This window comes from Grus americana, chromosome 1 (assembly GCF_028858705.1).
Source record: "Grus americana isolate bGruAme1 chromosome 1, bGruAme1.mat, whole genome shotgun sequence".
NCBI classification, from domain to species: Eukaryota; Metazoa; Chordata; class Aves; order Gruiformes; family Gruidae; genus Grus; species Grus americana.
This window is the reverse complement of record NC_072852.1, coordinates 159,409,544-159,425,298: the sequence shown is the minus strand read 5'-3', so window position 1 is coordinate 159,425,298 and position 15,755 is coordinate 159,409,544. Positions and strand designations below refer to the sequence as shown.

Sequence of the window (15,755 nt, the reverse complement as noted above, 5' to 3'; positions counted from 1 at the left end):
AGAGCTTTCTTAAGGATTTTTTCTGGAACCTGGTGCTCAGTTTTTCTTTATTTGTGAACTGAGAGCTTCCTACTGAGCTCGTAGGAGTAAATCACGGTAGGCAGGAAGTTCTAACACACGACAATGTGTTAAAGTAATATCAACAACAGCAAAATAACGTGGCAATGTGGGAGCCTCAGCATGCATTCATGCCAAATGGTTCACGTTGAAATGGAAAACACAAAGATTATTTTTCAGTGACAAAAGAAAATCAATATTTAAAATCAATGCCAGTCATGGGGAACAGTGAGAATAAGTAACAAAAGACCACAAAGCACCTTTAGGAACACTCAAAAGAAAAGCGCAATAAATATAAACCCATTATACTGAAATAAAAGCCTCTTTGCCCCACATTAGGATAGATTTGCAAGTCAAAATCAGAAACCATACTGATACTAATTTTTCATGTTGCCACTTCCAGCCACTTCTAAAAAACTAAAAACTTAGGCATCTGAGTTAAAGTTCTTCAAAACCACCAGATTAATGCCCACCTTTCTTGCCCATCTCTCATGGCTTAGTCTTATTCTTAATTACTTTTAACTGCTGTAATCAAGAGCCCCTTGCAGATCCCAGACCTGTAAGCAGATGCTGGCTCTGTTTTGCCCGTACGCCATGCGCCCACTGGAAAGGCAGGTGGGCTCTGGGGAGAGACAGGAGGGGGTACCCTGGCAAGGGCAGCGGTGCTCACCTGCCCAGCAGTTTAGACATACCGAGGCACACTACTCACTAGACAGGATTCTGAAACTCCTTCGTAATCCCCTCTTTGCAGATCAGCTGTGACAGAAGTGTAAAGACATGGCTAGCCTGCTTATTTGTTTTACGTAACTGAGCGGTTTAGTGCAACGACGACACGTTTGCACGAGATGAAGTGAGTTACAAAGGCTCTGCGCAGAGCCTATACGGTATCTCTGAATTACTACTGTTTGCTCAGGAATAACACCAGACCTGCATTGCCCCACGGGCCGTTGCAATGTTCTCCCGAGGCTGGCAAGGCCTGCCAGGCTGAAACCCCTGACCAGGTCTGTGGGAGTAAGCATGGTTGTACAAAGGCTAAACCAGTAAAACCCAACAGATCCAGCTAGTCCATGTGAAGTGTCTTCCAAAACCTGTATTAGAGAGGTTTTTATGTTACACACCACACATAAATCACATTATACTTTCCTCCATCACTCCTTGCTTTACAGAGCTGGATGTATCTATTTGCCAACTTAGACAGCACAATTCCATCTTATTAGAGTGCCTCAAAAGTAGTTAGTAGGTTTAAACACCACAGTACCCAAATCTGGCAGGGATACACTTTTCCACCATAAGGAATGTGAACTAAAGCAAAGATACCTATTAAGTAGTTTTCTCACGATCTACAGGAAATTTGTGCTTGGCCAATAAATAGAACCCAGATCTCCAGAGTCCCTCTCCATTCCCTTAGCCACTAAGATATTTCCTCTCCCGATGTACAGTACAGATTGTTGAGGAAGTAAATTCTAAATAACTCAATACACTGAGTAAGTGCAGTTTCACGAAAGCACAGACCCAGACCCATGTTGAAACAGAACTTTTAATAATGTTCTCTTTCGTATTTGGAGCAGTAATATTTACAGAGCCCAGAGAGGAATTAATAAAACCAAACTTACTGCAAAATTTAATTAAAATGATACAGGGCAATAGAGAGTCTTCACTACTTTTTTCTAAGAACTCCATCCTTCACAGGATATTGAATGACAATATACTTAGCTAATAAAGGCCAGAGGAATGCATATTAATTGAATGTGTCCTAAAGGCAGGATATATATTCTCTGATCTGATTAACTCTTTCCTAGATTCAGATTTATGCACCACGTTCCTCTTAAGGAACAAACCCCACCCAAACTGTTAGAAAATAACTACCACATTTCTCACTAGGGACTTGCTGCATAAATAATGCCTTTAATATACTGCAAAGGCTTTAAATGCATGATTTTTTTAGGAAGTCTATTTTCTTTTTACTTTGGATTGGTGGAATTGAAACAATAATCCATGGTGAGATGAATAAAGGTGTGTGTATTTATCCAGACTTCAAGATTTTGCGTTCTTTGGGCTGTATTTTAGCCTATATTTCATAAGAATAAAGCCTATTTTGGGCACTATCCTAATAAAATAATATTTTAACGCACTGCTTTCCTTTGGATTGCTTTCCTTGGATTGACATCCAGCAAGGTCATAGATTCCTGGCAATCCTGCAGATATTGCACAAAGGGATGAAGAATGAGAAGAAAATTGCTAGTTGAGTTGCAATTATAAAAAGTTGCAGCACCCGCTGATGCATGAGGTTTTTGTTCCCTGGAACACAATTTACTGTGTATTCACATGATTCCTTAAAGGGGCAAGAATGTAATAGTATGGACAAAGGCAGACCGGGTAAATCAGATGCTATCTTAACTTTCATCTGAAGGAGTTTTCATTGTGAGTTCAGCTACATTTTACCCACGTACCCGAGACTGTTACTTGAGACCACCACAAATAATGTTCCTGTTGCTGTCAAAATCAAGAATTAAATTTGGGAAGAGGAATTATCAGTTAAGACATATGCTATAATTAAATATATGGCAGTGGTTTGAAAAAGCAGATATATTTGAGAACGAACAGCTTGTGGAGGGGATGAAAGGTGCTTGCCAGCTTAGTGTGCAGCAATGTACATGCTGCCAACAAGTATGTGTATTTTAGTTTACACATTAAACCAAACATAATCAAAACTGCCAGCAAACATCATGCTATCAGATTGCTACAGTAGCTTTGGCTTTCTACTCTGAAGCACGTTAGTTTCATCCAGAAGTGACACTATTAAACCTGCAAATAAAAATTTGAGCTGCTGTATAATATGCTGTAATAACAAGGGATTTATAAAAATATTATTTATCTTAGTCTGGATTTATCTAAACAATGAGGATAGAGTTTTACAAACTCACCTATGTCCAAGTGAGAATATTACATTTGCAAGTTTCAAACACTGTATGGCTTACTACCTACATGCCTCTTCCCCCTTCTTCTGTGAGCCTATTTTCAAGATGGAACAAGCGAAATGAGGTACTTCTGTGTTTATTATGATTAGTCATGCTTCTTGACATACATTATTGTTTTTTGCAGTTAATAAAGCAGCATTTCTGTTGTGAATAACCTAGGCGTGAAATCAGTTTGTACATAAGGTCTGAGAGTCAAAGGACGATTACTTATGTTATTTTATATTTAAAAAACCTAAAATCTTTCTCTCATGAGCACTCAAAACAAAGCCTTTCTAAGGAATGCATTTTTCTAATCTTCTCCCTTTGGGTGCGGTCTATCTTTTTTTGTTGATCTGTGATTTTCATGAACAAGCCTACACTGCAGAAAGCAATGGACTTAAAGAAAGTTATGACTAAAACTGCTGTAGCTATTTCTCACCACAATCTCTTTATGCCAACATTTGAGTAGTGCTGGTTACACACCCTGATTTATTAAAAAGCAATGTCATACCTGTAGACATGCAGGAGCTCTGCCCTGGGGTTTATTCACATCAACAGCCACAAGCTGCCAACCTCCAGCAGCATCTTCATGAAACATCTTGAAAGGGAAAATTGTTGTCAGAAATGTTTTACGTGCCAATAAATACAAGTGAAATCTAATACATTCCCCTTAAGGACCTGCATACATTTTGATGGTAGCTACTTTAAAGTAAGAGGGAAACAGTTCTTACTGCTACAGAAAAAAGCAACATGCTCTTTTTCCAACATGAATAGATTCTGAATTTTACTCAGATAAAATCAAACACAATGTGTCTCTATTAGTCCTAATGTAAAAACCGATTCAATTAACCTCTGATCAGTATCATCAGATGGTAGTACCTGTTCAGAATAAATTCCTTACTAAGGTAAGCTTATCCTGAGGCAGTACAAATACATTGTGATCAAAAAATAAGTCTCATGGTGCATTTGAAAATAATAGACAACCCTGCCTTTTTTACTGGCAAAATTATTTTACTCCAAGGATCAGACTTTATTTTTGTTGCACTGATGCACATCAAGAGTAGCTGTGCAGTCCTGTACTGTTACCCAGAGCTTATAATTCCTGCAAAGAGCTGAATGATATCCCAACTCTAATGTCATCAGTGGAAAAGGCTGTCTTGACCACGGTGGTATTCACATTTTACCAATAACCTCTGGAAGCATAGGTGTAAGCATTCTGGCTTTTTTTTTTTTTTCCCCTCAGAAATTAGGATGTAAAAAGATGCAGACTGCTGGACATAAGGAATAGTGAGAAACCATGTCTGGAAGTGATTAACACTGTCCTTGAAAATGTCCTTGAAAGAAAATGAATGGCTCTAGCTTTTTGAATTGCCACCTGTGAGTCTGCATATACTATGTAATGAAGTGTGACCAACTTCACACCTCACTCCCACCTTTTCCTTGGCACCCAGCACCCAAACAAGTCACCTCAAGAACACAGCTACAGCAGTGTGGTTGAAGCTTAAAAGCCACCCCGAGAGAAGCGCTCATTAGACTGGAGACAATGTCACACAAACATGCTTGTAATGCTGGTGAGTCCTTATTAGCATCTCTGCACCAGGAAGAGTTGCCAACTCTGATCAGTGCTGAGTTACTCCTCTTTGTACCATGCTTTACTCCGTGGTGCTCAAGTGCTTTACAAGAACCTCCTTTTATCCTTCTCCAGAGACCCCTTCCTTGACTTTGGCTGTTGGACACTCATTTTCTTTTTTATAGGACTAAGTTTCGAGACCAGTTTAATGATTTATGAAGTGGGCAAATGAAGCAAGATATTGTTGCTTTTTCTCAAGGTTATTTCATGCACAAAACAAGCAAGGTTTTTAACTTTTGTCTGGTGCTTTGAACAAGAAACCCTGTGAGAAATTTTCTGCCCTTAATACAGAAAAGATAAATCATTTTTGTAGTTGGGTAAGCTGGACTCCCTTTATGTTCCATTATGCCAGTGACTTGAGGAACAAAGTAACCCTTTGCTTGTCTGCAGCCAACACGCTATTTTTATTTTACATGCTGCAATTTATATTCAACACGTTCATATACGTTAGCGTGATGACATTATTTTGGGAATTTCTTTTATCCTTGAAATTCTTTAATGTTGGCTGCTTCTTGAGTTTCCCTACATTGATCTCTCTGTTCCAGCTTCTTGTTCAGAGTACATTGGTTAAGCCCATATGGCTCAGGAATTTGTCCCATCAGAGATGAAACGAGCAGTATGTTCCTCAGGCTAAGTATGTGTCATGTGGAAAAGTCCTTTTTTTTTTTTTTTTTTTAGATTTTAAATAGATATCACCAAGTTTTCTTTGACAAAGACATATATAGAGTAGAAATTATTGCCACAAAGTCTATTTGAGGCGAAAAATGTAGCAGCAAGCAGAAAAGGACTAGATTTACATATGGATTACAGGAATATCCAAAGGAATATCAGAAAATATTTAATAAATAATTTTGAAACACTTAAATCCTCTGGCTTAAGAAAATAAATAATCTTTAGCTACAGAGGTTAGAAAAATATGCCTCATGGGTATGTTTCTCATATCTGCCTTCCTAAGGGCTTTTTGCAGGCAGTCAGTACTGTTCCCTCTTATAGATGGCAAACTGCGCTGGCCTGGAAAAGCCTGGCCATTCGTACATTCAGGACACATAATACGACTGTAACGATAATGAGTGGGAGAATTTAAATCTCAACCTGTTAGCGCTCATTTTTCATACTGGGTCCTTCGCACTACCCAGCCCACACGTTTCACCCTTTCTATCACGGCTTCTTCCTACCCATTATCTCATACTCAGGGTCTCACTTTCTGTGGCTGCCTCAAATACCAACGTGGCTCTTTCATTGCCTCAGCGCCTCATTCCTCTTTGGTCTCAACATGCCCTTCTCAGTTCCAGGACCAGCTTCCCCAAACACTTCAGCTACGCTCTGACCTCTCTTCTTCCAGCTATAGCTTGCCATTTCAGCTCTTCCTCCTTAGCACAGAGAGTGATATTCAACAGCAACCCTAATTCCAAAACCACCACTGACATGAGAAAAAAGCATTATTGTACTTCATTAAAAGAAAATAAAAACATAGCGATAACATACCTAGCCATATAGAGAACCATATTTCAGTCTTCTCTATTATTCTTTTTTAAGAAAGCCTAGCTCGATAACATAACCTAGAATTTAATTTTATACAAAAATTCATGTATCAACTTTAAAATATATGCAGTAATGTGCAAAATGAAATAAATCAGTTAATAATTAACAGGAATTTTTGGCTTATTATTCATTCATAAACTAAACCCAATCAAGTCCCCAGAGAATTTCAGCATCTCAGGTGCTTCACCTGGGTGGTGGCAGTTGAAGTAGTACTGCTCCTGGACCCCCACATCTGCTGGAACTGCACTCTAATTTCTGCAAACGTTTCAATGATGACTGCGATGAAAACATTCTGAAAAAAGAACAAGAAAGAATGGCTGACACAAAGCTCAGCAAGCAGAAAAGAGAAGAAATTCATTCTAATATGATCTACATTTCAGGTTGAAAGAACACGTTTTTCAGTACCTTAACAAGCCAGGCCAGAAAGAAAATTAAGGTGATGAAATAGAAATATGACCGCCATCGGGGAAAACTGTCGATTGCTCGGTACATAAGGAACACCCAGCCTTCCTGAGAAGCAGCTTCGTAAACAGTAAATATGCTTGTGCCTGTCAGAGGAAAAATGAAAATGTTTGGCATTAAGCCTCCCTGAAAGTTTTCAATATCAGCAAACAATAATCTTTTATCTATTCTATTTTCCTTTTCTCTAAAGGGTATCAGCTCTCCTCTCCTCCTTCAAAGAGAAGTTTTTTCAGGTGCATTTCCACCTTTCTTTCTTTTGCAATTGAATATGAATTGGTTTTGTATCAGAGCAGACTGACTCCCTTCTCCCCCTGGCCACACTTGCATAATCCCTTAGGTGGGATCCCTGGCAGTATGCAAATGTCTCCAAAAGCAGAATTTGTCCCATCATGTGACTTCAGCAGCATTCGTGCGAAAAGGCAGATTTAATTAAAACTATCAGGATAAACATTCAGTAGGTAAAAGGAATCACTACTACTATCATCAGCAACGCTGAGTAAGCAGCACTACACCGAGTGGTGCCTGACACCACTAAGTTGAACTTCCTGTATCTCTCTGGGGAGGGGGGAAGGAGATGAAAGAAAAGTTATGAGGGCTTTATGTGTGCAGAAACCATTTTTGAATGCTATGAAGCTATGAAGTTACTAATTTTAAACTTAAGATCCAAACTCATCCTAATGGCTGAGTGGTAATATGCTCCAGCCAGCTCCCCCTGCCTCCTTATCTCTGCAATGAAAGCTTCAACATACAGACTGTCGTTAGGGCTCGTATGGCACTCTTGTTTGAAGTCATTTTTTGTTCCGAGAAGGAACATAATTAAACTGTGAAATTAAACTGTGAAATCTCACAAACTGCTGTGAAATCTTGGAATTGTCCTACAGCCACCTGCTAGCTCCGCTCCACTACTGCTTCGTTTCACGAAACATCTTGGGTAGAAGAGAGGGAGCGCGAGGAGTACTGCCCTTAGCAAAACACAGCAGATGCTGGCGACACACAGACAGGTAGCACAAACCAGCCGGCTAGCTGATCCTGGTCCCAGAGAACGGAGTGGTTCTAGTCAGAAATTCCCGAGTCCAGGAGTTTCCCAAAAAATCACACCAGCCTATAAGGAGCTCTACGTTGTTATTGTCCCACTGAATTTGTAGCATCTACATCCGTTTGTCTGCTAACACAGGTGGGATGAACCTGCCTTAGGGAGCCCCTTTTGCAGATAAATCTTCACTGATAAGAGGAGACAGGGATGAACGGAATTTATTCTGTATAAATTCACTCGTTTGATATGTAGGTGTTGAACGGTTAACATGGTCATGGTAAGTAGGCAGGAATGTTAATCCTTTCTGTTAATTCTTCTGGTTATTGGATTCCTTCCTATTTACTGCATATGGTTCTCAGGACCAAAGGGCAGAAATAAAAATAAAAGGAAAGAAAAAGCATTCAAGCATAGTTGGCAAAACCCTTTCTGTTTCTTCAGAAAAGAGAGTGGTCTCTATCAATACTGAAATATTCATCAGTGATTGCTTCATGGGTATTTTGCATTTCAAAAATTCATAAAGTAATGGTTCAATTATCTAATATTATACTGTTGCTGAACTGATTAAATTATTGAACAAAATGGTGCTGTTGAGGACAGGCAGAGATTAAGGGGAAAAAAAGGAATCTATTAAAAGTTGCTGGCTAGGAAACTGTAATTAGTCATTACCAATGGGAAAGTCACAGTGAAGATTAGTAAAATAGAGGGGATGTCATGCAAAGTATTTATAACACATACACTGGGCCATCTGCCACAGTAAAGCAATACTGTGAATGGACAAAAATGCACAATTAACCCAATTAAAACAATACGTGCTCATCTGTGACAGTGAAGTAAAAATATGGCTTGTATATAACTGGTACAGGTGTTCCTAAGGCTATTAGAAAGCAATCAGCACTTCTAATATACATTCTTACTTAACATATGTGACTACAAAGTAATAAAGCTTTCAATACTGATGCCAGGAACCATGCTGTTAACTATCTCGGTAAATACTGTTTCAACTGCATAGAGAATAAAGGCATGACAGCAAGGGATCCAACACCATGAAATGTTTTGCTTTCAAAAAGAAGAGTAATTCTTAGTTAACATCTGTCTTACTGCATGTTTTTGCTTTTTTAAAAGTTACATTTAAAGACAATCAGGAACCAATTCTATTTTTTCTGAGTATTTCTTTAATATCCGACTACATCTTCCTAAAGCCAATGTGTAAGCTGTTAAAAAGACTCTCCTTTCATGGCAGCACGCTCTGTTTTTCTCACCATGTTCAAAGCCATATGGAGGGAGAGAACGTATCAAAATTTTAAGTGATGGTGGGATACATCACAAAAACCCAGACGTGGCGATGTTGCCATGCATGAAACCTAACTTATGTCCCTTAGGTCTAATGGCAAAATTCTCCTTTTCCAGAGGTGTCAGTATTCTATCAGCGACATAGTGTCGTCTTCTTCTAGTTCAGAGGGCCTAACTCCTGACCACAGAGCTAGGAGTCCCATGGTAGTTAGGGCATATGAGAGCATAGGACCTTGTGTAAATCAAACAGAATATGGGTGGCAAGGGGAACAAGGGCTTCAAAATCTGCAGAGCCTGGATATTCAGATACACAACAGGCTCCATTTACTTTAAAATGTAGTAATCTCTCATCAATGTCCTGAACATTTAGATCAAGATTCATGCAATCTAACTACAGGCATCAGCGAGATATTTCAGTCATGAAAAAGCTTTGAACCATGAAGATGGTTAAACACGTGACTATAATGACATTACTCATCAGTTTAGGCATGTTGGCATGGGTAACTTGCTGAATTTGGGACTAGGATTTCAACATCTGTATCTAGAATATTGTTAAATCTTAGTAAGTAAATAAGAATATCTAGAAAATATTTATGATAATTTTCCTATTTGTTTCAGTAGATGGCTAAACCTTGGTGGCAAGAAAGATTAAAGTCATTTAGGAGAAACTTCCTGATGACAAGAGAGGTAAAATAAAGGAATATACTGTTAAATGTTTTTGTTTCAGTGCTTTTGCTTGAACTTGTCTAATAAATTCCACATTTTGATGTTACAATAAAACAATTCCTTTAACCAAGCCGATGGTTAATCAAAACAAGGAGGGAAATCTGGGTATTTCTCAATACACAGATTAAAACTAAATAAATCAATATCATAATCTGCATCAGCCTCAAAAGACTGCTTTTATGCAACCAGTAAACATTTCTACCTTTGGAAATGTTTTACAACTGCACATAGTCATTGGGGGGGGGGGGGGGGGGAGAAAAAAAAGTCCAGACGATGAAAGATTTAGTGAAGTATGGGAAAAGACATTGAATCATGCTCAACTTATGCAACATTTTCACTCACTTCATACCTTACAGAAGAAAATATAGCAATCAGAGACAAACTGTATCCCTACTAATAAAGCATGTTCAGGTACATGGGCATTCAGCACTGAAATGCAGGGGCCTTACTCCTTCTTCAACACATGTTTCTTTCAGATCTTCCGGCTGGGAGCAGTAGCCTAAAGGGGCACGGAGGAAGAAGTTGCTTTAACACCTAAATGGTTGTAATGAAAGAAGATTCTGCTGGTTTCTTATGCCATTCCAGGGAGCAAAGCCACCTGGCTCTTCCATGCTATACAAATGAATAGAGTAGCAAGGAGAAAAGAATTGATAGAGCCAGAGCACATAGGTGACAATTTTCCACAGGGGAGTGAAGAAATGTATCCTGCCAAAACCCTATCTTCTAAATACCTAAAGATTATAGAAGGTATTTCTTTTTAAAAAAGGACTCATAGCTGACAGAAGAGAACAATAGTGTCACTATGCAAGGATGCTATTTTACATAGTGTGTTTTATATTTACACGTGTTTTGTAAACACACAGGATTTTCTGCTTGTTTCTGTGTCTCTGTCAGGCCACCATGCTCTGTGACAACAGCTCTTGCTATAATCAGCTCATTCTGTGAATGGACATCATGAAAAGGGAGTGCACTGAATAACGCTGTAATTTTATAACTGCAGAATTAAAGGAGCGGGGCTAAAAGGTCACATGGAAAATTCACTAAACCTGGAAAGGGAACCCTTTCCTCCTAACTCTGTTACCTTCTTGCTTCTAGATTCAAAATCCCATATTATTAAGGGATGCACAACATTGAGGTGTTGTCTTTTATTAATATCATTGTGCTATATGGTTTGTAGCTATTCCAAGTGAGAAACAAAAAAGGAAAACTAAGCTTAGGTATGCCATTTACTTCAGCATTTTCTGCACCTCTAATCTATGCTTTTGACTACCTCAGTTTACCATGTCAGGGTTCCCTCAGTTTTCTTGTGCCTGCTGTGAAGCTGCTGAGAAAGAAAATTTACAGGAGGGCCACTTTATGTAAAAAAAAAAAAAAAAAAAAAAAGTTTGATTTCTTAATTTTTTTTTCTTTTTGATCAGGACTTATTCAGGCAAATAAAAATCCATGCGTTCTTCTAAAATCGTAAAATACTACATATTGTCACCCAGAAATGCCTCAGACGCCGGTACCAGGCTCCTTTCCCTTACTTCACGGTAGCCACTAGATGGCGATGGTGCACCTCGGGCACATCTGGAACATCAGGCCGGGGAGGAGGTACCACCCCGCAGAGCGCAGGCTGGTAACCTCCCGGGGCGCTGGCAAAAGGATCGATTTTCCTATTTCCCGGCAAAACTGAGCAGCTTTCTAGCAGGTGCTGCCGTCTAATTTAACTCTATTTGTTGTGCTGAATACCGAAAGGTAACTTTCCTTAAGGTGGTTTTGTGAATGTTATGGCCATAAAGAAACGGCCTCTCACTTTGGCTACAGAAATGTTATTAACCCTGTTTCTGTCTCTGCTCGCTTTCATTGATATAATCATGAAGCTGAATGTTCCGGCAAGGCATGGATATTCCCGCTGACCAGTCGACTTTTAATTTATGTCTTATCTTTTGGTATCAAGGTATTTGTAAAACATTGCGTGCAGTTAGGATTTTCCAGCTGTCTTACGCTATCGTTTTGGTGAAACTAGAAGGGAATAAAAATTACCCAGGAATGCAAGGATGAAGTTGTTAGCACTTCTGGGAAGCAGCCGGTAGACAGGACTGAAAGCAACAAAAAGATCAAATCCTGAACAGCTTCATGGGGTTTCTTGCTTGTGTTTGAGTGAGTGATCCAGCCTATTTTACTCTCCCAAACCAACTCGTACCAGCCAGCTTGCCAGCCGGCAGAAATGAGGAGGAAAAGAAGAAAACCAAAACACGTCAATGCCCTGCTCTTCCTTTGAAACCTCAAACTCCACCGCCATTTCCCTGTGACTGAGCTGTGGAAAAGATGGCAAAACGGAAACTGTGCAGAGCACTGGTTTACTAGAGCAGAAAAAACACACTGCCGATCTGAACACAATATTTAAACCTTTTTAAGTGTAGTAACTTCATACAGTAGTGATGTGTTACTGATTCTTCTTTTGAAGATGAAGCTTCTACATGTGAGAAGAGACTATACACAGGGACTGTACACATAAAAACACCAATAAGGATATAAAGAAACATTGCAAATGTAAGTGCTAGGATCGATGCAATTTCTTCTACAGACTTAGTAATGAAAAGACAGGAAGTCAGCCAACTTTCAGCAAAAATTTTGTTGCACTTAGTTGCACTGTTTGCAAGTATGTTAGAAATTTGTTCACTATTCAGAAGTGTGAGCTTACTAACACGAATGTAGCAACGCTGGCATACGTATTGACTGCACAGGGTAAACAGGAGTATGGCAGGTCATGCTTAGTTAAACTATTAATGTCTTACATGTGATAGTGCTTGTGCTCCCTGAGGTAATATTTTATGCTCTACAAAGACAAATCTGGTTTACATTTATGAACAAGTCCATGGTGTAAACAGGGACAACCATCTTCAAAATGACTTTAGGTGACCACGTTTATGGATATTTAGCCAGACTAGCATTTATATTTGCTTTTCTTTGATACTTTTTTGATTAAAATGCTCCTCAGCTATATGTTCACAAATAACGCAGCAAATAGGGATCCAAAATGTCAGGAGAGCTCATAAGCTGGCTTTATGTGCATAAATACTGTCTGCTTTTTCCTTTTTGCAATTACACGGCTGTAGTGCTAATATACACTCTCTCTTACAATCACTGCAACTTTTCTCAGATCCCTGGGCTCCCATCCTTAACAGCATGCGCAGAGCTTCAGGCTGGAGCCTGGAAGTAGGACACTGCCATAGCTGTGCTTTTCTTTCCCTATCAGGGAATCAAACTGTAATAATACTCACTTCTCAGGTCTAGAAACCAAGAATACAAAGATCCCTAGGGCTTAGTTTTAAGGCTTTAAGGTTTCACAAATGCTGTGAAGATGGGCTTGCCACCACCTCAGTCTTTCTGCTGAAACATCTCTGATTTAAAGTACAGTTATAGTAAAGTAAATGACCGTTACAGTAAATGTTATGACAAAACTGCATAACATAAAAAACATTAAACAGAAGAAATGAACCATCTTTTTACAGGACTGTTTCTTCTTCTTTTAAAATAATTACGTATGACGATGCCTTTCAAACCATACAGTAAAAGTGACAGTCCAGAAACCAAACATTCAGAAATTCACACGAATTGTTACATTTAAAATTTAATGAACACTTTAAGGTTTATCATATTAAACAGACAGATTTAAGGCATGTTCTCAGTACAGACATCGTGTATTTGGATTGTCATTCAGCCATATATTAAACATTGGGAATGACTATTAAAATCAAGGTAGTGATGGATCCCTTTGTTAGAGAGAAAACGAAGTATGCAAATTTTCCTTGACACAAGGCATGTAAATTCAGCATTGACTTTCATACACTGTCAGTCAAAACTAATCACTTGTTGCATCACAATTTTTTCCCCAATAGTTATAGACAGAGCAATCTAATTTATTTTAAGTGCAGTCCTGAAACAGCAAAGCTGGCATGCATCATGGCATCAACTACTTTGCTTAATTAATAAAAAATGTATCTGCTTTGTAAGAAGAAAGAAGTATCAAAGAATGAAACCACAGAACATACTCACATTTCCACATCTAGAGTGACCATGATGCTACTTTACTCAAAAGCAGAGTTAAATAAGAAGCATGACCATAAGCTTTACCATGAGAGATCTTTTCATCAAGTCTTGAGTCTGGTCAGCTAGTAGCAACTGTCTCAAAAGCATGAAAATGTGTGGAGGCAGATAAAATGCACTAAAAGAAAAGATGCAGGAGCTAGTGAGAACATACATTAGTGATTTAGCTGAGCAGAATAATAACTAGAGGACCTGGGGATGCACAGAACCCCTAAAATTGTGTGCATATATGGGAAATACGGATTACAAGAGATTGCCTGGCCTAAAAGGAGCATGTCCAGTGTGATATTTCTATTAGCAAGCACTGAACAATCAGAGAAGTTCAAGACAAAAAGTCTTACAGGAAAAAACAGGTTGGCACGGTCCATAAAGAAAAAAAGATCACATCCAGAAACAGACCTTGGAAGTGATTTTCAAACCTATTGCAGCATATTTCATTTGACCTCCATGACAATGCATTTCCTTATTTCCAGTTGCAGTGCAACACCTTCATCCTAAAGTTTCAAACAGTCCCATCAATCAATCAATCAATCAATCAGCAATTAAGAAACCCCAACAGCACAAATATTTATCAAAGGAAAGAACCTCCTCGCCCCCAGCAGAGGTTTAAGAGACAGAAGAGGACCAAAGAGGGCTTGAAATTCACTCTACAAGACCCTGGGCTGGTGACTGTGTGTGGGAAGTGGTTGGCCTGTCTGACGATGAGTTACAGCAGGGTAGGTACGCTGGTACACAGGAAGGCACTCGAGGAAATTCCACAGTGTATCAACCAAAGCTGCTGCTCTGCCCTAAAGCTCCATTTTGGTGTCATTCAGTTCCTTTGGGCATCACTTGTGAATTGTATGTAGTTCTCTGAGGATGTATTCTCTCTTCAAATGAAGGGATCAGCCCCCTCCTCTTGCATGGATAACATTTTAAAAGCAGTTGCATGAAATTTTATCCCTTCTGCAATCAGTGGTAAAGCTGCTGTCATCTTAAACACTTTTTTAAAAATCCCTCCCCAAAGCATCCTAATCTAATTTGCCCCAGCTATAGTGTATGTCTGAACAAGCCTTTATTCTTTTCTGTATAAAAGTTTCATCTAAGGACAACAGTAGAAAATCCCAACGAGCAAGACCTGCTGAGTATTCAGTGACCAGAAATAAGCAGCAGCAGCACTCAGCTCAAAGCACTTCTGTAGGAAAAAAAGATGACAGTAAAGCTTGCAAAGAAACTTGAAAGCCAAGGAGACATTATAAAACAGATAGATGTTAGAAATCTCATTAACCTCCACATATCTGGATAACAGGAGCAAATATACAGTGCCAAATGCATCTTAAGAGACTAGTCTAACTGAAGAGACAAAATCTTCCTTTCCTAACTGGGAGAAAGGAGCTCTATGATTGACTGTTACAAGAAAACCCAAACAACACTCACTCAATAACCTGTTTAGCTCTTCATGAGTTAAGTACTCCCTAGTATTTGTTATGTGACACTAGAAGTAAAATAATTTACCCACTTTCTTGATGTGAGCGAGAGGTTTGCCCGCTAGCCAAATATGTGCAGTAAGGGAGCAGGCAGAGACAGGAAGGAGTGGTTTAGTGTGCTGATAGCTCACTAAACCCCACAGCACTTTTGTGACAGAAGTATTTTGGTTAATTCCATTTCAGAGATGGCTGTATTAAGTTAGAGAATCTGAGATTTTGCTCAAACAGCAACAGAATCAATGTCTAAGGTGGTTCTGATTTTAAAAGAGGGATTATTCAAAATTTTTGTTCTTTAGATGAATGTCAAAAGAGAAAGAACCTGGTTTTTTTTAATAAAAAACATACATGGATGTCAGCAAGAATAGACAACTTTTTTTTTTCCTCTCCTTCAGAAAATGAAAGGTTGAATTGAAAAGAAAACCAATTCTTGTAACATTTGACTTCTTTTATTCTTGTCTGTCTTAAAGAAAGTGTTTGCATGACCACAGATCTACTGGTTA

The 15,755-nt window shown here is 38.9% G+C and overlaps 1 protein-coding gene across 9 annotated transcripts in view; it reads right to left on the bottom strand.

Moving 5' to 3' along the window:
• The window catches only part of NALCN (sodium leak channel, non-selective), a 247,179-nt gene that overhangs the window by 149,959 nt on the left and 81,465 nt on the right, over window positions 1–15,755 (bottom strand). For all 9 annotated transcript variants that reach the window (XM_054847101.1, XM_054847129.1, XM_054847111.1 and 6 more), the window contains 3 exons: window positions 6,592–6,734; window positions 6,374–6,478; window positions 3,526–3,612 (listed from right to left, as the gene is read on the bottom strand). In XM_054847101.1, coding sequence (XP_054703076.1) covers window positions 3,526–3,612; window positions 6,374–6,478; window positions 6,592–6,734 — 335 coding nt within the window. The remainder of the gene's footprint in view (window positions 1–3,525; window positions 3,613–6,373; window positions 6,479–6,591; window positions 6,735–15,755) is intronic.